Source organism: Urocampus carinirostris, chromosome 1, assembly GCF_059441175.1.
Source record: "Urocampus carinirostris isolate Australia breed hairy pipefish chromosome 1, RoL_Ucar_1.0, whole genome shotgun sequence".
Classification (NCBI taxonomy): domain Eukaryota; kingdom Metazoa; phylum Chordata; class Actinopteri; order Syngnathiformes; family Syngnathidae; genus Urocampus; species Urocampus carinirostris.
Window position 1 is genome coordinate 55,274,160 of NC_142349.1, and position 24,439 is coordinate 55,298,598.

General features: G+C 39.2%; 2 protein-coding genes and 3 non-coding genes across 6 annotated transcripts; all 5 read left to right on the forward strand.

Annotated features, from left to right (window-relative positions):
- The first annotated feature begins 163 nt into the window (after positions 1 to 163).
- On the forward strand, positions 164 to 18,427 carry hectd3 (HECT domain containing 3). Of its 2 annotated transcripts, none has more exons than XM_088345751.1 (19): positions 164 to 381; positions 987 to 1,411; positions 2,727 to 2,980; positions 3,198 to 3,333; positions 4,862 to 4,983; positions 5,051 to 5,164; positions 6,277 to 6,359; positions 6,486 to 6,651; positions 7,914 to 7,995; positions 8,078 to 8,260; positions 9,002 to 9,223; positions 11,893 to 12,006; positions 12,088 to 12,177; positions 12,949 to 13,155; positions 13,233 to 13,362; positions 14,552 to 14,626; positions 14,710 to 14,785; positions 14,872 to 14,940; positions 18,266 to 18,427. In XM_088345751.1, exons 2-19 carry the CDS (start codon positions 1,070 to 1,072, stop codon positions 18,348 to 18,350), a joined length of 2,550 nt encoding a protein of 849 aa, XP_088201877.1. In that variant the 5' UTR covers positions 164 to 381; positions 987 to 1,069; the 3' UTR covers positions 18,351 to 18,427. The 2 variants fall into 2 exon arrangements, with proteins under 2 accessions (XP_088201877.1, XP_088201869.1); XM_088345743.1 differs by having other exon boundaries at positions 165 to 381; positions 1,006 to 1,411.
- Positions 18,428 to 20,473: 2,046 nt separating this feature from the next.
- Positions 20,474 to 24,112, forward strand: rps8a (ribosomal protein S8a). Its single transcript, XM_088345773.1, has 6 exons — positions 20,474 to 20,585; positions 21,485 to 21,591; positions 21,793 to 21,892; positions 23,337 to 23,512; positions 23,712 to 23,841; positions 23,968 to 24,112. Exons 1-6 carry the CDS (start codon positions 20,582 to 20,584, stop codon positions 24,075 to 24,077), a joined length of 627 nt encoding a protein of 208 aa, XP_088201899.1. The 5' UTR covers positions 20,474 to 20,581; the 3' UTR covers positions 24,078 to 24,112.
- On the forward strand, positions 21,339 to 21,415 carry LOC148376292 (small nucleolar RNA SNORD55/SNORD39). The gene has a single exon (XR_015849085.1). It is a non-coding gene; the product is annotated as a small nucleolar RNA SNORD55/SNORD39 (small nucleolar RNA).
- LOC148376293 (small nucleolar RNA SNORD46) lies at positions 21,624 to 21,732 on the forward strand. The gene has a single exon (XR_015849097.1). It is a non-coding gene; the product is annotated as a small nucleolar RNA SNORD46 (small nucleolar RNA).
- Positions 23,562 to 23,629, forward strand: LOC148376294 (small nucleolar RNA SNORD38). Its single transcript, XR_015849093.1, has one exon. It is a non-coding gene; the product is annotated as a small nucleolar RNA SNORD38 (small nucleolar RNA).
- Positions 24,113 to 24,439: the final 327 nt, after the last annotated feature.

Genomic DNA, 24,439 nt, shown 5'->3' on the forward strand with positions numbered 1-24,439 from the left:
TTATCTGTCATTGAGTATTTATCACATTAATGTTTTTGGTAGGTGAAATAAAAATAATAAATTCCCTAGATTATTATGTTTTGGGATTTCTTATCGCTGTGCATTGTGGGAAAAGAAGCACATCCTGACAGAATAAACGTAAAACATTTGTATCCCTCGTAACTTAAAGAATATTATAAAAAATATATACTGTTTTTTGAATTGAATAATTATTTTGAACTTAAAAATACTTATAAGTTAAAATAGTTCAAATTTGGAGAATTGTACGGAAAAAGAATTGGGTCAAACATCCGTCTGTCACTTCGTTCGCTTCCGTGACGGCTCTAGTCAATCAACAGCAAATAAAGAGTCAATTTAAATAAAACACAGTGTACTTTAACGGTACGTAGAACCTTTCGGTTCCAAATTGCTTTACTTGACACTTTACTATCTTTTTTACCAAGATGAAAATTGGTGGGACAATTGACATCACATTGCTAGCCTAGCTCGATAGTTTCTGTAATGATTCGTGAGTTTCCGTCATGACTCGATTTACTGCCACGTTCAACGAACTTTACTCACCGATTTATGACAGGCTGTTTTCGGTATTGCATACCTGTCAACCTTTACGGTTTTGCCGTACAAAGTAAGTTTTTATGCATTTTAAGACCAGTACGACGTACAAGGTAATCCGTACGGGAAAACGCAAATTTGTCAGTGATGGGTACCATCCGGTATACACCGAATATCACGAACGGCAAATCAATCAAGTCAAACGAGTTCGCTGCGGAAGCCTCTATCTCGGTATCGTTGTTTTCGTTGCAAACGAAGCGAGTGGTTTGATGCTAATGTGCGCATGCGTCTGCCGCCTGGATATTTCCCATCATGCATCATTCTGAAAAAAATATGGTGTACTATTGTTTTGTATTTTGTACGGGAAAATACAACAGTTTCTACGGGCATGTAGCCGTGGAGGTTGACAGGTATGGTATTGTTTATTTCAACAGCTGGAGTTTGTTTTAACAGGTGGATGTCCCGACGTAGACAGAAGGGGCCGTAAAGGGGGTCATGTCCCTTCATCTACATCGCCATGTCTCTGGGTGACAGTCCTCACCTGTTGCTCGGTCGCATTCGATTTCTGCACCGATGCATCGAGTGTTTCCGCAAGAGCGAGCCTTTGCCCGACTACCTTTGTTATGTACCCGGAGAGGTGTGCTACAAAATCTGCAAGGATTCTTCGTCGAGCTCTTGCTCGGCTGCTTCCACGGGAGGGTCCGGCAAGACTTCGATTTCTGTCTTTGACAGCCCACACCAGAGTACGAGCAACAAGAAATTATGCAAATATACTATTGAGCTAAAGAAAGGGACCTGTATCCGGACCACGGGGGATGAGTACTGCAACAGTCAAGGTCTCTGGGTCAAAATAAATAAGGTAAGTAAAATAATTGCCATGAAGGTTCGTTTTGCACAATATCATGCTAAAAACGAGGCCGAACGAAACCTTTTTTTGATAAATATATGTGTTATCATAAAGTTAATGCTCCTCTTTGAAAGGAGTCAGTTGAGGTGGCTTGGCATCTTGGTCTAGATGTCTCCTAGATGCTTATGGGGGTTCTGGGTATGTTGGGACAACAGCAGGAAGACACTCGGACTATCTAGGGCATGATTTAGAGGCAATGCCTCTTGGAAAACATTTGAAAAATCTGTGAGCAAAATATTGTTCCATAAACAAATATTTTCATTTAATAATAATAATAAGCAAAAACGCATTTACTATCTTAGAATTTTTTAACTGAATTTAATTGTCTTTATTGTCATTGACATCAAAGGTCTGAAACATTGTATGCAACCAGATTAAATATGACACTCCAGGGTAAACATGTAAAGAGAAAAAGAAGAGAACATGTGGTCAGTTTCTAAATTCTTTAAGAATTGTAGGCTAAGAAGTGTGTAATTATAATACACAACTTGAAGAAGCTGTCATGACCAAACGACATCTTACTACAACAGAGACCTGAATGAAGATTTTGCAAATTAGCTTGTCCCGGTGGTGTTTTTTGCATTTTTCCACAGCGGAGCCTTGCAAGTCCCATTATTCACGCAACTTCCACTGTTTACTTTCTTTAACTTCTCACAGTAGCCACTTGGCTGCGGGATATGGCTCACTGCTTGTCGCTATTGTCATTATACGCTGCTCCTTCAATATTGCTTACCTTCCACAGCTTTGCATGCAAGAAAACATCCCAGAGTTCTATGATTCAGTGTCCAAATGCTTGACAAATGCAATTATTTACTGGCCCTTTTAGTAGCTTCTCCATCTAACTGCTCAAGTGAGCCACTCACAACAGCTCCGACCAACTTCCGCTTTTTGCTCTTTTTAGCCGCTCCGTCTGTATCCAGCCTGCCCGATCTTTTGTTGTTGCTCGCTAAGATAAACACCAGCTATCATGTCTTGTAGCTTGCTTACATTTATCCTTGCTCTTGTAAAACAATATGAAAGTAGGGTTCCGAATTTTACGAAATAGTATCCTTCAGGTTTACGTAGTTTGTCTTCTTCTAATGCACAGTTCAGCTCCAATTTAAGATACAACGACCTCTATTGTTGTATTAAGACACCCGTTACTTAAAACAGTAATAAAAGTGTAAATTTTAAAATAAATGAACGTTTGTAAATGAAGCAATAGGTGTATTGATCTCAATAAACTTGACTTAATTCACTTCAACAATTCACTTTTGTGAATATCCAGGAGCAGCTGGAGGAACATCGTCCGGGGCAGGAACTGGAGGAGGGCTGGATCCTTGTGTGCAAGCACACTGAGGGTGGCGACAGGCTAGTGCCGGTGGAGTCCCTCGAGACTGTAAGCAGGCAGCAGCAGCTCTTAGGCTATGACCACAAGGCCTGCAACAGGTGGGAGCAGGTGGTGGACGTGGAGAATGCCTTGTTCTTAGGATCCAAGCCTAAGATAGCCGAGCCGGACGCCGCTGCTGTGGAGAAGCTGAGGTGAGTAACATTGTAGCCTCAATGTTCATTGAATTTCATATAACAGGAGAATAATTTTATTTAGTATCCAGTTTAAGTATACAGTGATTTTATTTTATGTAATAAGTTCATATGTTGAATGAATAATTAGCAGATAAATTGAATCATGGAGGGATTCAAACAAAAAGTCCTTGATGAAAAAAAAAAACCTCTACCCGAACATTCTCAACACTATCAGGTATGTCCCTCCGACATGGACGTATGAATGTGACGAGGACCTGGTGCATTACTTTTACGACCACATCGGCAAAGAGGATGAGAACCTGGGCAGTCTGAAACAGAGCGTGACCAGTATTGACGTCTCATCTTGTTCGGTGAGGCCTAAACAGACTACTAGTGATTTTTTTAAGGTTAAGATATGTGGTAAAATGAATGCACAAACAGATGCAAGACGCGGGACCCTTTTCCTGGGGCTTGTTCAATCCAGAACAAAGAAGACAACTTACACTCAAGTTTGATACACTCATGCGAGAGAAGCAAATCACACATACACTTTCTCCATGATTTGCTGCCCCCCGGCACTTTACTGAGAAAGTTTCAAACACATTTACATGATTATAACACGTTATACGGTCCACCCCTTATTAGGAATTTCCCAAGTTGTATTCTTACAAATCTTTGACAAGAAAATTTTGCATGCATATTTAATTGATCAATAAAGGAAATCAGATGTGTTTGCCCCTCTGGTTGACCTTGTGATAATAGTAGGAGGCCAAAAAGGAATAAAGCCTATAGTAATTCTTAGTAAATGAGTAAATATATGATAACTGTGTGCACCAAGCACCCTGCCCATTTTATGACATCATGGTCTTGTGACATCAGGAGGAGGCCAAGAAAAAAAAGCCTATGGTAATACTAGTAAAGGAGTAAATATGTGATAACTACCCTATTTTCATGCCTATAAGGTGCACCGTGTTAAAAAGCGCACTCTCCGTACCTGGTTATATTTCTCTATCTATAGACTCAAACAGTGCAATGACTCATTGGGCGCAAGCAGTGCACGACCAGCTTACAACTACACAGACAAGCGTACAAGTGTGCGTATGAAATTAAAAAAAGTAGCGTGCGCAAAACTGAGTTTCGTTGTGGTCTATTCATTGATTACAAAGTAAAACACAGAGATGAATACTTGTCAGAGTTCATCTTTCAGGTTCCTCCAACTTGCGGACTTTCGATTCATTAATCTTCATTAATCAATTCTCTCACGGCTGCTTGGTTTCCATGTTCTTTCGCGCATCGTATTAATCAACACACGGCAGCGGACGAAAACTGAAAGCATTAAATGAAGGAAACGTGAGGTTTTAGATTGATTTAATTGTCAGGGGGACAACTGTCTCCAGCCTCTGGTAGCACAATAACTTTCAAACTCCTAGATACGCTTCGGTGTTAGCGTTCTTGAGCACTTCCACTAACAATGCATTGCATGTAACGGTATGCGTCTTCTTCTGCGCAAGCGGGATATAATAGCAATAAAGCAAGAGACCCCTCAAAGTCATAGGGGACGCATAGAAGTCATATAGTTGGAAATGTGAACTATCTCACAAAAACATGGGATTTCACTCAAAATGCTGTGAGCGAGCGCTCAACCTTAAGACCACCGAGCTGGTCTCAGTCTGCTGCTCTGCATGATAGACAGGGCACATTGCCCGATGGGGCACGCCCAACATTTTGACTTTTATGTGTGCCTTATGGGCGTGAAATACGGTATAAGTGTCATGCACTCTGCATGTCTTGTGACACAAGGAAGATGGCAAAAATAACTAACCCCACACAGCTATTTTTTAGCGCTGGGTTTAACCTGGCTACTTAGAGAAAGTCTAAAAAATGACCATAATCTGTTAGGAGGATCCCAGCGGCGGCGTGAACAGCTTGACAGACGGAGACCCCAAAACCTACTGGGAAAGCGATGGAATGCAGGGACAGCACTGGATCCGCCTTCACATGAAGAGGGCAACTGTTGTCAAGTGCGGATTTTGCCAACCTGGCATTACCGATTCCGTCCACATGCAAAAGTGTTTCATTTTTTCATAGCAAGCTGATTTTGACTGTGGACGCCACCGACGACAACTACATGCCCAAGAGGGTGACTGTGCACGGAGGCGAAGGAGACTCCCTGAAGAAGCTGAGTGATGTCACCATTGATGAGTGAGCCTCCCAAATAAAATCACACATTTATTCTTGTAAAATATAGCGGAGCCCCGGGCTACGATAATAAGCTGTGCTCAGGTCAGGATTGGAAAGTTAAATTGCAATATAGCTGGTGATAGAAATGTCTGGTAATTAGCTAATGCCTTCAAATCCCCAGTACCCCTGATAGAACCATTAAAATACCCAAATAGTATATTGTAGGTACTACCTAAGTGCAATTTCTTTGCCTAAATTAACATGAATAAATACACATGTTAGAACTTCCACTTGCGAGTATTTTTATGCCTTTTAAAATACTTCTTTGCTTCGTTTAATATTAGCCACTAAAAAAAAAAAAATCATTTTACCAGAAAATCACAATGACCCAGCACTGGTGAGCTATTTTCAGTACAGGTCCGCAGGCACCTCAGCTGTCTTCGGGGACCACCCTGGTGCCTGCGGGCTCCATGTCGGAGACCTTTGCAGTATTGTATCACACTTGCAGAGTACCGGTACACAAGATTCTAAACTTAAAGAAGAGAAAGACATTGTTGGAGGTACTTCAACTCATAGAATATATTCATTTCATGATGCTGTGAGGCAAACCGATAGCAGATCAGTATTTTGTATGATGTCGACCAATAGCAGACAGGCATTTTGGACATGACTTGTCCTAAGCACAAAAAAAGTGATTTTGAGCACTCAAAATAAGTTCTTGTTTATGTGGTATAGAGGTGAAAAAGACTGGTGGAAAAAAATCTTAGTCAGATCGTAAAGAGAAGACGTAGTAAAGCCGCCGTATTCCGGGATGTACTGTATGTAATTGTATAATAATTACATCAAATAAATGAAATAAAGTTTTCTGCATTACGTCTTCGCCTACCACAGGTTATTTTTGGAACATAACCTCTGCGATAAATGAGGGTCCACTATAATAGAGTCTTGATTTGCAAGATTCTATGGTACATTCAGGTCTTAACAAAACGTAGTACTTTCACAAGACAACACACTGCACGGCAAATTAGGCATTTGTTTTCATTCATTAATAGCAATTATTAATATCGGGGACACAGACAGAAAAATCACGATAAAACAGAAAACATGCTATTTCTAAGCTCTGTCTTTTTCAGCAATCTAATTGGGGAGATTTGTGTGCTGGAAGACATGTCTTCCCACCTCCCAGTCATTGAAGTCCGAATTGAGGAATGTCGAGGTGAGTTCTGATTCGCTGACGCATATGTGGAGACTTATCACTTTTAGAAAGCGTGATTTATAGGAAATATGTTATTCTTAAACCTTGTTTGTTTTTGTTTGCATCCATGACCTTTTGTTTGGGAAGATGAGGGCATCGACGTCCGGATCAGAGGCTTGAAGATCAAGTCGTCGTGCGAGCGAGATTTAGGACTCAACGCTGATGTCTTCCAGTCGTCCTACTTAGTGCGCTACCCTCGTCTGCAAGGGACTCCAGCTGACGTCCTTTACCGCCGAGCGCTTGTCATCCAGAGGTTGGAATTAATTATTGTGAGATAGCTTATAAACAATCAAGACAATCACAATGGTCATGTGAAGAAAAAAAATGGCTTGTTTAATTTAAATCGTCACAGTGTGCATTATATAGCAAAAACTAGTGATGTGAAAATACTTCATACATTTAAACATGATTAATTTGATTAATAAGCAAAAACACATGTACTATCTCATGAGCATGATATTAGGTTTATAAATGTGTAATTATATTAGGTAACTTGAATAACCTGACCTATTTAGTCCACAAGTTGAAATGCTAATTTTTCAAAGGTAGCCTCTTACCGGACTCTGCTGAGCCCTGCATGTGATGATCACCGAGTCCTGTCCTCAAGGCATCTTCAATTTTTTTTTCCAACCGTTTCCTTCTTGAGCCACGCATGTTAGCCCCTTTGATGCAGGCTTTATTTCCCCGCTAGCTGTTATTGATAGCTGTTCTTCAGTGTCACAGTTGCCTTCCACAGAAGCTGTACAAATGCAATATTTTACTGGCTTTTTAATTTTTTTTTTCCCTTGACCCGCTAAATTTAGCCACTTACACCAGCTCTTCTCAAATGTTTCCGAGTGTACACAGCTAACTGTCTTTTGTTGTCACTCAGTGGGATTAACACCAAATATCATTTCCTATTTCTGGCTAAAATCCCTCCCTGCTCACTTGAGAAAATAGGCTTCTGAATAGTATCCTTTGGGCTTGCGTAGTGCGTGTACGGTACTTTGAAAGTACACACATAGGTTTCATTCTAAGCTATAACGACCTCTATCGGTGAATTATTACACACTGTCCGTTTCTCTGCCCCATCTAGACAAAAATGTTGGCAAGTGCCAGGTCAGCCCCTCCCATTTCATCGTGGTTGTTTTTCTATACTGCAGGACAAAATTCTTTAAAAAAATAAGATCAAGAAGAAATCCGCAGGTTCAAGAACATTCTACATTCAGGCCCCGGTGCTGTGGAACGCTCTGCCCGCTGAAATTCAATCTGTAACCTCTTTAGAATTGTTTAAATCTAGGCTTAAAACACACATATTAGATTATGAATGATGTTGACCTCGGGAAGCTGTAAACCTGACATTCAGTTATTAGCTAAATGTCATGTTGAGGATGTGGTGTAATAATATTCTGTAGTCTGTATAGCCGTTTGAGACTTTTTGTGATTAAGGACTATACAAATTAACATGACATGACCAATTTTAAGTGTGCATTACTTGGAAAATAAGTTACAATGTTTTTATTTTCCCTCTGACAGGTTCATTTCTCTACTAGACAGTGTTCTTCCCCACTTTTTGCCTGCCTGGGACTACAGCCTGGGAACGTTTAATCAGATAAAAGTCAGTTACTGTTAACTCATATACTCTGTTTCGGTTGGAAAATGCAGTCTAAATTTTTTGGTATTGACTTGTTCTCTTCCAGAGTATAAAACAATTCTTGCTGCAGTCCAAAAGGCGCTCTGCGCTGGTCACGCAATGCCTGAAGGACTCTGAGAGCAGTAAGCCTAACTTCCTACCTTGCCTCTACATCAACAGGCGTTTGGCCATGGAGCACAGGGACAACCCCTCGTTGGACCCCACCTGCAAGAACGCCGTGTTCAGCCAGGTTGGTAAAACTCATGGCTCAATTTCCTTGAAAGTAAAAGTGGGAAAAAGTAGTCCGTGCTAAGGCTTGGGCGATACGGTTATAAAATAAAATCTCATCAATTAATTCATATTACCCACCTCTTGTCGGGGCATGTTGAAACAAAAGGACTGTCCCATATTGAATGAATGAATATATATATGAATGAATGAATGAAACTTGTTTCCGAACATGAGAAAACAAAAATAAAATAAAACAAAACAGAAAGTCAAAAAACAAAACAATGTGAACCTAACATGTCCGAAAAGGAATAGGAAGAAGCATATGCTTATTTGGTGCTGCCCCACTCCCTTAATAATTGTGTCTTATTGCGAAAAGTACCGCGTATTTACATTTGTCAAACACCTAAAAAATATACATATTTACATAAGTTTTGTTGATGCACAGTTACTCTGTCATCATCATCATCATTATCAACACCAACACCACTTTGACCGTCATTATCATTACTGTTTCCATCCATTCTCAACATACTATAAAATAAGAGTATGTATTGTATTAACAATAATTCTCATTGGTGCTCATGGTGACAACTAACTACTGTGTGATGTCTTCCTTCATATGAGTTCCTCTGAACCTGCTGCCTTTGGGTGTCCACCCCCAGGCAGCAGGACCGAGTAAGTAGAAATCTGTGAAAATAAAAAGTGAGCAGAAAAATGGCAAAGTTGTACAAATTTATTTTTTTTAACTTAAATGTCACAGGTGTATGAAGGCCTCAAGCCGTCCGAGAAAATGGAAAAGACGTTAGACTACAGGTGGCCGGCACGTTACGACCAGTGGTGGGAATGCAAGTTCATCGCGGAGGGCATCATCGATCAGGGCGGGGGCTTCCGGGACAGCTTGGCCGACATGTCCGAGGAGCTCTGTCCAAGCTCGGCCGAATGTCCTATGCCCCTGCCCTTCTTCACGCGGACATCCAATCAGGTATTGCCAAACCTCGAGAGTCCATTCAATGGGATTGAAAACTGAAGAGGAAGTAGAGACATACCAAAATAAATGGAGATGCACCATAACTGTTTTTTTCATACATATAACCAGTAAAATCCAACTTCTAGAGACTTTTACCAATAGCCAATTACATTTTTTACTGCATGCTTTATTTAGAAAAAAAATATTATTTGTGTCCAAATTTTTATTTACAGTTACAATACCATTTTATTGCTTTGGTAAACATGTCTCCAAAAAGAAGTGTAGGAGATACTAGACCTTGTCTTTCTCAATCATCCATCCATCCATTATCTGCACCACTTATCCTCAGTAGGGTCGCGGGGGTGCTGGAGCGCATCCCAGCTATCTTCAGGCAGTGGGCAGGGGACACCCTGAACTGGTTGCCAGCCCGTCACAGGGCACACAAGGACAATTTGCTCGCTCACTCACTCTTAGGGACAATTTGGATCGTCCAATTAACTTAACATGCATGTTTTTGGAATGTGGGAGGAAACCGGAGTGCCCGGAGGAAACCCACGCAAGCACAGGGAGAACATGCAAACTGACAGGAGGTTCGATCTCATGACCTCCGAATTGTGCTGCACATGCGCTAATCACTGCGCCGCCGTGCTGCCCTCTTTCTCAATCAATGAATACTTATTTTGTTTTTCAGTAATACCTATAACAACTAGACATTGTTATGAAAACCATCAAAATTATACCGTAAATTCCGGACTATAGAGCGCACCTGATTATAAGCCGCACCCATCACACTATAAGGGGAAACTCGATTTTGTCAATATACAAGCCGCACCTGTATATAAGCCGCATGCACCCACATCAAACAAACACGAGATTAATCCAAGTTAAACTTCAAGTCCCGCGGTTGAAACAAAATGTGGGGTTTTTAAGGGTTATTGATCTATCTTCGTTATTCATTATCCATTATCCGTTATCGGTCAGTTCATAAGACGCTACAAAGCCTAGGAGCCGGGACACTTACTCTCAGCCAAAAGGCCAAGCTAAGGTCCTAGCCCTAAAGCCTTGCTGCGATCATTGCGAATGCACCGTTCCCGGAGGTAGTACACAATCTTATATTCATGATTGGCATCATGTCCTTCGTTGAAGCACACAGTCCAAAATCACAGCCGCCAAAATGAATGCGAAATGATATAGGTACTTAAAATTTGTTGCAGACCTGCATATTCTGGGTGCCCGTTGATAGTAATCCAAGGAAAAAAAGTGTATATTTCCAAAGGTAAGTGTGGGAAAAATATATATCCATTATTGTCCGCCGTGTCCACAAAACCTCACCTTTACCAGTCCCCACTTTCCCATCATCGTTGGCGTTTGCTCCGCCCCCCTCTTTTTTAATTTGCTTGTGCAGAATAAGTGTCTCAAATAAATACAAATAAATACATTACAAAAATATACAGTTGCAAATACATATTACACATATTTACAAAGAAAGACAGCACATCGAGAGAGTTTTCAAAGCTTTAATAATAATAATATAACTTTCATCCTAAACCGTGCCTTTGGAGGTAGCCTCACGCTACTAAAGAGACGCTCGCACACCTACCAAATAGTCTGTTATGGAAGTCAAAGCCATAATCGTAAGAATCACGGCAGACCATCCGCTTTTTCCTTCTTGGTAAAGACTTCTAAACTGTCTTTCTCTATGCCGGAAAGAAAATTGATCATGATGATGTTGTTCCACACTCCCTTACTTCAATACAACTCAGTAATATGCCCGTTTGCTTTTGACATAGCAGTTGCGTCATGAGCCCTATTTTGTGCAATTTGCAAGATGAGGGTATGTTTACGCTCATAGGTTGTGATCTACCTCGGCACATATATTCCACCGGTCTAATTCTCACCTCTCATACCCGAGCGCCGCTGGCGACCCGTTAGAAAAATGACATAAATTGGCCGCATCTCTGAATAAGCCGCAGGGGTGAAAATTTGGGGAAAAAATAGCGGCCTATAGTCCGGAATTTACGGTACATAGATATTGTAGAAAGTGCATATTCATATTTTTGTGAAAATACGTTAACTTGTAATCATAATACAAGTTCTCCTATACACAAAGCTTGGCTATGAAAAATATATGGCTATTTTTTTTATCAAGTGGCATTATCATAACTATACTCATTTGTACCTATAATACATCATAATGAATATATAAATCTGGATGCATTAAAGAAAAACTACATCGGGCATTAATGAGGAACATGAATGTTTAGAATCTTCCGAACAAATAGTGTCGGCCGATTGCTGATTATAGCGTGGCGTCAAGTAACTAACTAAAGGTCTAATTTCTCCCATTGGGCCCATAAAGTATCTATCTATCTATCTATCTATCTATCTATCTATAACTGTAGCATCATATTTTGCTGTTATCGCCCTGATATCTATCAGCCTGAAAATACTCAACCTGATAATTTTGGTTAAGAGTTAAATTCAAATACAAGTCTGTCACAAACCTACAAACAAGCACAAACAGGACATAGTAACCTATTAAAGTAAAAGTAATTAATGGATAAACCTTTTTTGAAATGTGCTATAATCACATATTAAATTAAAAAAAAAAAAAAAACTTAAAATACTTTTTATTTTGTCCTTTTGTCTTTTTCCATTTATTTGGGTCGGTTATGTTTCCCTAGGGTGCCTTGGAGGCCAGGGACTACTACGTCCCCAACCCATCCTGCAAAGAATTCCACAAGTACGAGTGGATTGGGCAGCTCATGGGTGCAGCGCTGAGAGGGAAAGATTTCCTGGTGAGTTATTCCGGCGACTCTTCTTTCTTGTTTCCAGCCGTATCTAATATGCTAAACTTCTTTTATCCTCACATTTGACAGGTTCTGGCTCTGCCTGGCCTGGTGTGGAAACAGCTGACTGGAGAGGCTGTCAGCTGGAACAAAGACTTCCATGCTGTTGACTCAGTGCTTGTGAGGATTTTTTTTATAAAGATTTTTAAAAATATATTTTAGTGCCATACAGTGGGGATAGAAACCTAGAGCAATTAGCTATGTATTCCGAATCCCCTGAACCGCAGATAAAAACATAATGATAAAAAATAGTTTATAGTAATTACTATGTTTGTGTAATAAACAATCATACAATTGAATAACATTGAAGTGAATCGTCATTGATATCAACATGGTGAAACATTGTATGGGACAAGATTAGACATGGCACTCTAGGGTAAACAAGAAAGAAAATAAGATAAAAGACTGTGTCAAGTTAAATAGGCAAAATTATTTTCAAAATAGTGCTTAGAGACTGGCCAATGTTACAAATATAATGACACCCTTTAGCTAATCAAATTCAAGTTTGTTTCACACTTGAACGACCAGAGAGAAAGGCATAGTGGAAAAGGAAGTTCAGTCAATAGCATACTAGCATCTTCATGACGCAATGACATACACCAATAGGAGACGAGCATTTTATATGACGTCGACCAATAGCAGACATGCATGTAACTTGTAGAGTCATACACCCAAAACACCAAAAAGTTAACATTTTGAGGGTTTTTGGGTGTGCGAAATGATTTCTTGAGGTAGGGAAAATGCCCTAATTGGTGGCTGAAAAAACATTGTATTCCACATAGTCACATGGAAACATTGTAAGGCCGGGGCACTGTATACGGGGGGGTCTGATGTATTATGAAAAAGATGACTGCTCCAGATTGGGCTAAATATTGACTCAATGTCATTCAGGTAAACCTGCTAGAGGCCATGGAAAACATGGACTGTGAGACCTTCAAGTTCCGTTTTGGCGATGAGCTGGTGTACAGCACGCCACTGAGCGACGGCCAGATGGTGGAGCTGGTCCCTGGTGGCAGCAACATACCAGTCCGTTACGAAGACCGCCGCCAGTTCATCAGCCTGGTGCAGAAGGCTCGGCTGGAGGAGAGCAAGCAGCAGGTCTGATTGGCCGCTTTGATTCAAACATTCTCTTGGCCTTTGTGTTTTGGGTCATACTCCTCTTGGCCACTCCTCAGGTGGCAGCGTTACAAGCCGGGCTGCTCAAAGTGGTTCCTCAAGCAGTCCTGGATCTGCTCACTTGGCAAGAAGTGGAGAAGAAAATTTGCGGGGACCCGGAGATTAGTGTGGAAGCTCTCAAAAGGCTCAGTGAGTTGACTGCACATGACTAAATCTATTCATTCAATCATTGATAAGTTTAAACTTTAGTAGACACGTAAAATAAGGGGAAAGACAACATTGGATTTTGAACTTGATAGAAGGACCAGTAAAGGAGCTGTTGATTTAAACCCTCCTCCGACCCACCTCTTTTTATGAAATGTATATAGTCTAGTACATCTTCAATGTTACAAAAATACAAATCAGCCCTAAAGGGTGTGGAAAGCATAGAACAGCAACATGATTGGCCAATAGCAATAATGACGTAATAGTCAAAATAATGAACAGTAGACAATACATGTCAAAATAAGGAACTGATCCCTTTTGCATTTGTCCAATTCAGATTCAGATTCAGATTCAGATCTACTTTATTGTCATTCTAGTACACGTGTATACAGAACGAAATGTCGATGCATCTGACCCCCACAGTTTTCTTGAATGTACAGATATAAATAATGTTGTATTGTATTTTGGCTACGTATAGTATTTTACCATAGTGCCGATAGTGCAAGAAGAGTAGCTAACCAGATGTGCAAAATGGGCAGTCAGGTTAACAAGTCAGGTACACAGTAACATTAACACTGTAACAATAACGCTGTAATCATCCATTCAATTATTCAAATTAATTTACATAATAATTATGTTTATTTCCGTTTTTATTATTGTTATTCATTCATACACATGTATGTAGTTTTCATTTTATAAATTTTGTTTTAATTTCATTCATTTAACTGTATTGTTATGTATGTATATATTGTTTATATATTTTCATGTGATTGTATATTTTTATTTTGTGTATTTCTGTATATTTATTTGAATCTTTATTTTTTATAGATATAATTTACTTATCTATTTATCCATATTTGATTTGTATTCATTTATACAGTATGTGTTTATCCATTAATTTATTTATTTATGTGTGTTCATTTTTCTTAAATTTCCTTTCGTTAATTATTGTTGTTATATTCATGTATTTTGAACCATTTATGTATTTGTTTGTTTTTATTTGTGTTTTTTGATATCTTTATTTAGTAGGGTTTTTTTTATTTGCATATTTTATATTGTATGTATTTTTATTTAATTTGTCTAGTATTTTTTTTTGGGGCGGCGATGACCATTTCTTTTACCTGGTAGATTCTCGAATAAGTTTCTCTTTTTCTTTTCCTTTTTTTTTTGCCAGCTGGATATGAGGACCTGGAGCAAAACGACCTTCGCGTACAGTATTTATGGGAGGCTCTCACCAATTTCACGAACGGTAACTTGACTCAAGGCCTTCATCCTCAACGTGTGACCCCAACATTAAGCCTAATGATGTTTTTTTTTCCCCTCCTAATTTAGAAGACCGAAGCAGATTTCTGAGGTTTGTGACCGGTCGAAGTCGTCTCCCCGCCCCCATTTACGTCTTCTCTGACAAGCAAGTGTTTCAAAAGTACTTTATTAATGTTAGTTTTACACATACATTCATTTGATCTTTTCATTTGCTTTGACTTGCTGCCGTAGCTCTGAAAGCGACGCACTTCCGCAGTCTTCCACGTGCTCCAGCACCCTGTATTTACCCAACTACCCCAGGTAGGCAATCTGCAGTACAAAACACCGATCTGAAGGTATTTTTTCCAGTGACTTGTGAAAATATTAACCCCCTTTGAACTCTTCCACTATTTTAGGCTCCAAACATGAAGCTAGAACATTTAAATGTTTTGTTGAGAATCAAAAACAAGTGGGACATAATCATGTAGTGCAGGGTTCCAAACTGTTCAGAAAGCGGGCCAGCCTTTCTCAAGGTTTATGGGTACCTAAAGTAGGAAGATGAAGATAATTATGTCAGCTCCCCCTAGGTGAGGCTTATGTTGTGTAAAATAAATGCAAATTTATTTATGAAATGTGTTTTTGTATAATTGTTCATATATTTATATTTATTTATTTTTCTTTAAATCTTTATTGTTTTTTACCACTAGTAGGCACTAAATAATGCACACTTTATTTTTAAGTACATTTTTGGCCCAAAGAAAAAAGAATGAATGGAGGCGTGTGTGCTGGTGTCGGCTGTGGGAGTTAGGCGGCATTAGCTCAGGAGGTAGAGCGCTCGTCTGGGGATCAAGAGATCGCAGTTCGATTCCCGGATCCTCCGTGTTATGTGTCGAATTGTCCTTGGGCAAGACACTGAATCCCTAATGCCCCCAATAAACAGGTTGGCCCCTAGCATGGCTGCACGGCTGCCATCGGTGTGTGAGTGTGTGTGAATGGGTAAATGTGAAGCACAATGTAGAGCGCTTTGGGAAGTCTTCATTGACTTGAAAAGCGCTATATAAACGCAGATCATTTCATTTCATTTTATTACGATGTGCCCCCCTTACTTCCAGTTCAGATAAGTGAAGATCTCTGAATGATGATATGTAAAGCACAATGTATATATTTTTTCCAAAGACAGCCACACCTTATGTTTTAATACAAAATTTAACAAAACCACCAGATTTGATCCTCCAGACAAAATTCTTTATTTTATTCTATTATTTTTTGGCAGGAAAGAGGTCTAAATATAATGGAAGCTAGAGCTTTTGTTGGTGATAGAAAGGAGTGGAGAGGTGTTGTGAAAGGATAGTGGGATTGTGAATGCGTTCTTAAGGATGGGCTGGGCACCCGTATGATGCGGCAGGGGTAAACCAGTGAAAGCTGTCGCGCCCTGCTGTTGAACAAAAGAGAGTGTGTCGTGTCACCCTGACCCGAGTGACATGGCCGCTTCTTTGGCTTTTTTTTTTGCTATTTATTTGCCTTTTATTTTCTTTGTAATTGTATGTGTGTGTCTTGCTGTCGGTCACCCCTCTTGAGGGATATGACCAATGTAGATAGATAGATAGATAGATTTTTTGGACAACCAATCACTCATACCTAGGGACAATCTGGAGTCCCCAACTAACCTGTCATGCATGTTTTTGGAATGTGGGAGAAAACCGGAGTGCCCGGGAGTAACCCACGCAGTCATGAGGAGAACATACAAACCCCACACAGGAAGGCTGGTAGCTTGATTTGAACCCATGACCTCAGAACTGCGCCGCAGACGGGCTCACCACTCATTGGCCGTGCCACTTATTCTTGCAGTATATATAGTTTGGTTTATTTTGTTCCAATTTTTAATTTATTCTTATTATTCATATTTATTTAATTTTCATACATGTTGTTAATTTATTTATATTGGTTCATTTTTATTCTTAATGTATAAAATATACATGCCGCTTAATGCTAGTTTCTCAATTGTTTGTTATATTGATTAGATTTAATTTTTTGGTCCCCTTAGAGAAATTCTCATCCACTCAATGTACCGGGGGCAAATGACAGGCCTTACATCCATAAACGGCAGAATGACAAACGTATATGACAGTGTGGGACAATGAGTGTAGACCGATTGAATGGATTAGCAGCAGGGTTGGGTAGGGTTACTTTAACTGGATTACTTTCTATTAATTTTGGATTACTCCAATACCAAATATGCTAATAAAAGACAAAAGAAACTAAATATGATTAAAATCACTAAATTTTGTGCAGGCTTGGGGAGTAACGGGATACATGGAACGGCAAAAATTATGTTGGCAAGCTGTTTGGATTTATTTTCATTGTTTCTGTCGCATTTTATGTTAGTTTTGCCGGAGATCAAAGCCAGGAGAGAAATCTTACCAGGTGTTGTGAGTCATAATTGTATTCATATTTAGTTTATTTTGTCTTTTATTAGCATATTTGGTATTGGAGTAATCCAAAAGTAATTGAAAGTAATCCAGTTAAAGTAACCCTACCCAACCCTGACTAGCAGGGCATGTTGTTTAGGAGGGTGATGGCAGCGGGGATCAGGCTTTTCTTGAAGCGGGAATCTGCACCGTGATGGTAGTGGGATGAAGTGTTAAGTGTAGTAGGTTTGTGATATCCTGGACTATTGTGTTTGCCAGTCAGGTGATGGGCCTGTTATTTAAGTCTGCGAGGTTGGGTGTGGGTAGGCTGATGATTTTAGCCGATGTGTAAGTGGTGTGTGTGAGTCCGGATGGATTGAACAATGCCTTGGTACAGTAGTAACAGGAGGTGATGTGTGACATGTACAGTAGTCCTTTGAGTTTACGGATGACTGACAGCGTCTGTTGATTCGTTTTTTGAATGTCCTTGGTATGCTGTTGTCCAGCGTTATTCCGAAGTATTTAAAAGTGTCCACTGTTTCAACTATTTGTGTTGTTTATGAAGATAGGGTGTTGGGTAAGGATGGGTTCGAACCATATTTATTCTGTTTTACTCAGGTGAACGGCTGTGCATGATTCTTTGAAATATTTGAGTGTTTTGTGGTAGTCCAAGGTGGATTGACTGTCAGAGGGTAATGCAAGAATGGCTGCGGTGTCTTAAGTATTTTAAATATGTTGTCGTGGGTGTAACGGTTATTCTTTCTATCTCCATGTCTGAAGTTTGAAATGTTGAGAAAAGTTGAAAAGTTTAAGGGGTCGAATACTTTCACAAAGAAGTTAAGTCATGGTTATTTGTATAGCCTTTAATCACATGAGGTCTCGAAGGGCTTTACACACTTCAGGTTAATACACCATCCCCTGATCTAAAACCTACATGAGGGCAAGGAAAAACTTAACATGAGGAAAATTAAAAAACCTTGAGAAGGGACCGCGAATGAGGTAATCCCCGTTCCAGGATGACCAGGCTGCAATGGATGTTGCAATGACAAACAAACATGAAATAGAGGTAATTCATAAGCTATAGAGGTGTGTTTTAAGCCTAGATATAAACAGTTCCACTGAGGTTGCAAAAATGGAATCTCAGAGGGCGAAGCATTCCACGGCTCCGGGGCCCGAATGGAAAAAGCTCTGTTTATTTATCCGAGCACTGTTTTTTTTGTGTGTGTGTGTCACCACAGCGCAAAAGTTTGTGAGGAGAAGCTTCGCTATGCCGCCTACAACTGCGTGGCAATCGACACGGATGTCAGCCCTTGGGAAGAGTGATCGCTTGACGAATTAAACTGCACACATCACTTTTAAAAGAAGGAGAACCGCCAATCATCACAGCTGTAAATAATAAACTAATTTAAAATGACAAATAAATGAATCTATAGTGACTTCATTTTTGTTGTACCTTGTGGATTTTGTGCAAGAAACATCAATTTCAACTGATGAGATGTGATCAGCTTAAACCCTGAAACCCATCTGACTCAGCCAATCTGCAACCCCACTTTTATTGAAAAAAAAAAAATGAAAAAAACTTATACAGAGCACAGGCACTTTCTTAAATGCCAGTGTGTGTGGGGAGAAAATCACATCAAGCAAATGTTTAACTCTTAACCCTGATTACAAATATAATTGCTCCCCTCAGGCAAAGGTTAAGCGGCATGAGCAAGACTCCACCACCAAAAGGTGACGGGAACAATACTCTCAACTGTAGGGTCCCATCATGTGTAACTTTATTGCAAATACATAATAAACTCACAATAATCCCATCATTGACCTTCAAATGTTTTTTTTTTCAAATAATGTTAAATATCCTGCACCTTCTTAATGTTTTTTCTTTTATGTAACTCAGAATGTTACAGAGACCTATCAATATCACAAGTCAAATCCTATTAGTGTTCTTGATGAATACGGTATTTTAAATTAAAAAAAAGATAAATTAGATCTCGATGTTTTAGCTCAAGCTAATCTATCTCGAGAGAAAGTAGTGTAATTATTTTTGGGAGAAAAAAATGTGTTCAAAGTATTCTATGTAGTGAACTTTTTTTTTTAATCTTGATACGAAAAGTGTTTTGTTTTTTTCAAAAATATTTTGAGAATAAAAGCAACGCTTCAAAATCTCAAAAGTTCTCCCGACAACTTGAGTATTTTGCTTGAAAATATTTTAAGGAGGGGAGAATGGTGGTTGAGTGTTTTGTGCGTCTGCTGAATATTTGTGAGGTCATGGGATCAAATCCAGCTATCAGTTTTGCCGTGCAGAGTTTGCATGTTCTCCCTGTGCATGCGTGGGTTTCCTCCCACATTTCAAAAACATGCATTTCAAGTTAATTGGGCGGTCCAAATTCTCCTTAGGCGTGAATGAGCAAGTGAGTTATCGGTCTCTGTATGTCTCGTTGCATACAATGTTTCACAACCTTGATACCAATGACAATTCTAATTCTTATTTTGAAAACATGATCTGCTTTCGAAAGGTTGCAGTTTCTTCGTTTAATTGTTTTTTTTAGTTTTTTATCTCTGTTTGTTTGCAATAGAGTGTTCAGCGTTTTCAAACCTTCACCAGAAAACATTATAAAATCCAGCCAATCCAAGCAAGCAAAGCAATTTTCGAAATATCAAAAGTACAATTTTTAGTCTCTAAACCTTTTTAAGGAAAAAAAGATTTAGTTTCGATTACAAATGCATTTTCAAGATTTCGTACATTACTAATTCTTTACTTTTTTGGAAAATCGTTTTTAGGTTTACAAACTTTGTTTTGATTTAATAATCAAAAATAATAATAAAAGTCACACATTTCTCTATAAATCTGTGGCCATAAGTGAATTTATTTAAATGTCTTCACCTTTTATTCAAACAGATTATGCAAAAAAAAAAACAAATTCGGTTATTTAAATTTGAAAACATATATTACGGATATACAATAAATCCCAAATTTTACATTTCACAAATTACAAATAGACTCCTATTAATTTTCCAGATTCAAAAACATGCATGCCAGGTTCATTGGCGGGTCCGAATTGTCCCTAGATGCAAATGAGCGAGTGAATTGTCTGTCTCTGTGTGCCCTGCGACTGGCAGGTAACCTGTTCAGGGTGTCCCCAGCCCACTGCCCGAAGAGAGCTGGGATGGGTTCCAGTACCCCCGCGACCCTACTGAGGATAAGCGGTGCAGATAATGGATGGATGGAAGATTCTGCCCCTGAACGATATCCTGAATAATAGTTCTAGGATCTAGACATTCGATAAAATCTCGCGATATAAAAATATAAGCGTATGTGGACAGAAACTCCATTTGTACAAATTACGCAACACATAAAAAACGTACATATTTAGATGAAGAAAAAAATACAAATCCTGCATTTAATAATTAACCGAAAAAAAATACTCTTTCAAAAATATTTTATGGCTGACTAAAATATCAAACCTCGCTGTTTTATCGAGTTCTCGCGATATACCATGGCTTCAAACCTTCCCATGATCCTTTGCTTTTCCTCTTTCTAGCCGGCGCTTGAGATGGGTAAGTTACATTATCTGTTAGGAGAGCGAATCCTTGCACATCCATCAATTTATCGTAGATATTAAATTTCCTTCTAATATATATTATGGCGAAACCTTTTTCGACCTGGAGCGTTTTTATATTGAGTGCTCGTGGACCGATTTTTGATGTTTTAAGTCTCTTTGACTTGACGTGTGAAATGCTTCAAGATGGCTCCTTGCTAACGGCGTCTTGGTACTACGGACACCATTCTTTATTTTCATTCTTTGGAAGCTATTAAGGTATTTCCATAGTGTCTTCGGAATAATCCACGTTATTTGTTTAAGTCTAGCCCTCAAGAAGTAGTGTTTTCCTTTCTAGTTACACCAGACATTCGTCGTTAGCACTAGTGACTAGCTAGCGAGTTGGGTAGCTTGAGGTAAAACGTGCGTTGTAATCAGGGATTTAGCACTGCCAATATTTTCAATGAAATGAGACGTGATACTCTGTAAAATCCTATACCACAATATTTTAAATTTATGAAAAGGCATTAATCTCAAAGTATTCTACGAGCAAATGTGAGTTATAATGTAAAATATATTAAAAGCTAAACACTTGGTAAGATATAACATGTATATATCCGTCTGCTCTTCACCTCTTATGTGTGGTTGTTTAACTGGAATAATCTCCCTGGGAGAGAAAGTCAGCCTGTTGATCATTTAAGTAGGGGATCTAATAATTCATCAAATTAGTTCTAAATACTTCTATCAGGGTTTGTAATATTCTGTTTATGCTTGAGTGAAATGATGAAGCCTTTAATGCGGAGTCTCAACACACAATGTGGACACCTACCTTGGAGAACTGATCACTCAAGCTTAATCTAATCGTAATTGTGGGCAATATTTTAAGGGCATTGTTTCAAGAGATGTCATCTTTTCCAGGTATCTCAAGAGACACCTGGCATAAACGCCGTAAAACAGGCGGTAAACGCAAGCCTTACCATAAGAAAAGGAAGTATGAGCTTGGACGGCCTCCTGCAAACACAAAGGTAAATGTTATGTTATTTTTTTCTTTTAGAGTCCTGTGAGTGATGAAAACTGGACCTTAGGTAGGTCTTTTCTTGTACCGTTTTGGTGCAAGGCTTGGGACCTACCCGTGCTAGGCCTTGTCATAGTTACACTGACACGTAGTATACTTATTATGGGGGTATTTGAAGTTGTTGGCAGAGTCTGACAAACTTTGTTCTCAGATTGGCGCTCGCCGCATCCACACTGTCAGAGTCCGTGGTGGCAACAAGAAGTATCGTGCTCTGAGGCTGGATGTTGGCAATTTCTCATGGGGCTCCGAGTGTAAGTCTTTTTAAATTCTTGGAATGTTCCCTGAATCTAATTTGCTATTTAAAAAAAATCCTCTATGATAAGCTGCTAATCGTTTCTTGCTAGTTCATAAGTTTTGACGGGTATTTAAAGACTAGACATGAGAAAGACACCCTATTCCAAGATCTTATTCCAGGTGACAATTCTCACAATTTCCTGGGTTTAACTAATGTCATACCTGAACATATTACTTTACATGATAGACCGGCTAAGCTCTTATAGCCTTGATGAACAAGCTTTAGTGAAGAGTAGATAATGGTCGGTTAATTACTTGGTGCACGTTTTAGTAGGGAAATGGGTCTTTTCAACACTAATTGGTATCTGATATTCCACTGACAAAACTGATATCCTGCTGTTGTAATTAAGTTTTCACAATACCCCTACCTACACTACCAATAATTGAATGATTTGTAGATGGATTTTTCTTTTTCACTCCTCCGTTAACAAACTGTTTAGTGAATTGTCATCCATCTAGTACAGGGTTGGTTCACTGTCCAAAATCCGCCTGTGATATGTGAATTTTGGTGACCATTCCTTTTTGCTATTATAATTCAATACTTTTGATTGACAAACAATTAATTTGAAGGGAAAAAACACGTTGCTGGCCCTCAGCATCAGTTTAACAAAGGTCCTTACATTTCACCTGTAATTACACATTCCAATCATGATGTTGAACAAATTGCATCATATAAATCTGTTAAGCAAGGGGACATAAAATGTAAAATAACACATTGCAGTTGGGAGGGGGGCTGTTTATGCTTTGATGTTTATAAGGTTGAAGCTCTTTGATAAGGTTCTTGTGGACTTTTAAGTTCTCAAAAGGCATTGAATTCTTAAAGTAAGGCCCTAATTGGCATTAAAATGTCTTCAATTCAATTTTCACAAGTCTTAAATGTGAACACATTTACATGATATATTTCTTCAAACTAGATTTGGTAACGTAAATAACCCATCTGCTTTTGGGCATTGTCGCGTGACCACAATACCGCTATCAAAAAAACGGTTATGTGATTTCAGTCAGGTGCATGTCTTGGATCTACCTACAATATACATAGCAACTTAGGACATGGTGTTTTAATTAAGACATGAGAAGGGACCCTTCTCGTGAGAAGTGAATGTTTTTGCTATGGCTCTAAGAGTTTTTTGGGCTTGGTCTTAAATTTGATTTCAAATGGCATTAAAATAGTCTCAATGATTTTAATTTACCTTGCCTTAAGCTGTATGAACCCTGTATGAAGTTGTACAGGCATGGGGAAAATGTATGATCTGATGACAGCTTGTTCTTAAAGAATTCATGTTTGTTGATAATCACTTTTGAACTATGAGGGTTAATTGTTGCTTGTAATCAAATATGGTAGACACTAGGAAAGTTGCCTGATTCTCGTAATCCTTTGAGTAAATCTCAGACCTCTTACAGGCTGCACACGCAAGACCCGAATCATCGACGTGGTCTACAACGCCTCCAACAATGAGCTGGTCCGAACCAAGACACTGGTGAAGAACTGCATCGTGCTGGTTGATTGTCTCCCCTTCCGCCAGTGGTACGAGAGTCACTACGCCACTCCTCTAGGACGCAAGAAAGGAGCCAAGCTGGTGAGATACAATTATGTCATCAAGCTCCTTTTTTTTTCCCCCTATGGTCTTTCTATGATGATAACCTTGTCCAGTTCTGCTACTGAAAGAAAGTGATGTTACTTAGACCCTGAGAAAGACGTAGTATTGTAAAGTGACCTGCTCAAAGTACTCTGAGGTGACACTTCAAAATGTAAACAGACAGATTCTTGTACTCTAGACTCCTGAGGAGGAGGAAGTCCTAAACAAGAAGAGGTCCAAGAAGACCCTGAAGAAGTATGAAGAGCGTAAAAAACTGGCTAAGATCAGCACTCTCTTGGAGGATCAGTTTTTGCAGGGCAAACTCCTTGGTAAGCCTCATTACTACCAAGCCTAATGTTTTTATTTTTTTGAAAGCCTTTTCTGAAATGTGACTAGTGTCGTTTGCTAAAAAGACTGTCCACAATGAAGTTAAATTACTAATTTTTCATTTATAGCCTGCATCGCCTCCAGGCCTGGCCAGTGTGGCCGAGCAGACGGATACGTCCTAGAGGGCAAAGAACTTGAGTTCTACCTGAGGAAGATCAAGGCCAAGAAAGGCAAATAGATTTTTCGTATGCTTATTAAACAAGATGGAAAATATCATTTGTCCTGTCATTTACTTTAAAGAATATTTTTTCTTTTTGCTGTATAGGTTTTATAGTTGTAAAGAAACGTGAAATTTACAAAGAAACTTATTAAGCGTTACCTTAACGGACTCAATATGGTAATTAGCGCTCCCCCATTGATTGAAACCTTTGGTGAGGGTCTGTTCATGCTTGGCACGTGTACAAAGCACGAAGTTACACAATACCTGCGTCTTCCTCGTTACACACGATCCACGTTTCTTACTATTACCTTTACTGATCTGGCGGCTGTTGGAAAAAAAGTGACAAAAATGGCTACACTAATGCATAAATCGCGCTGTTA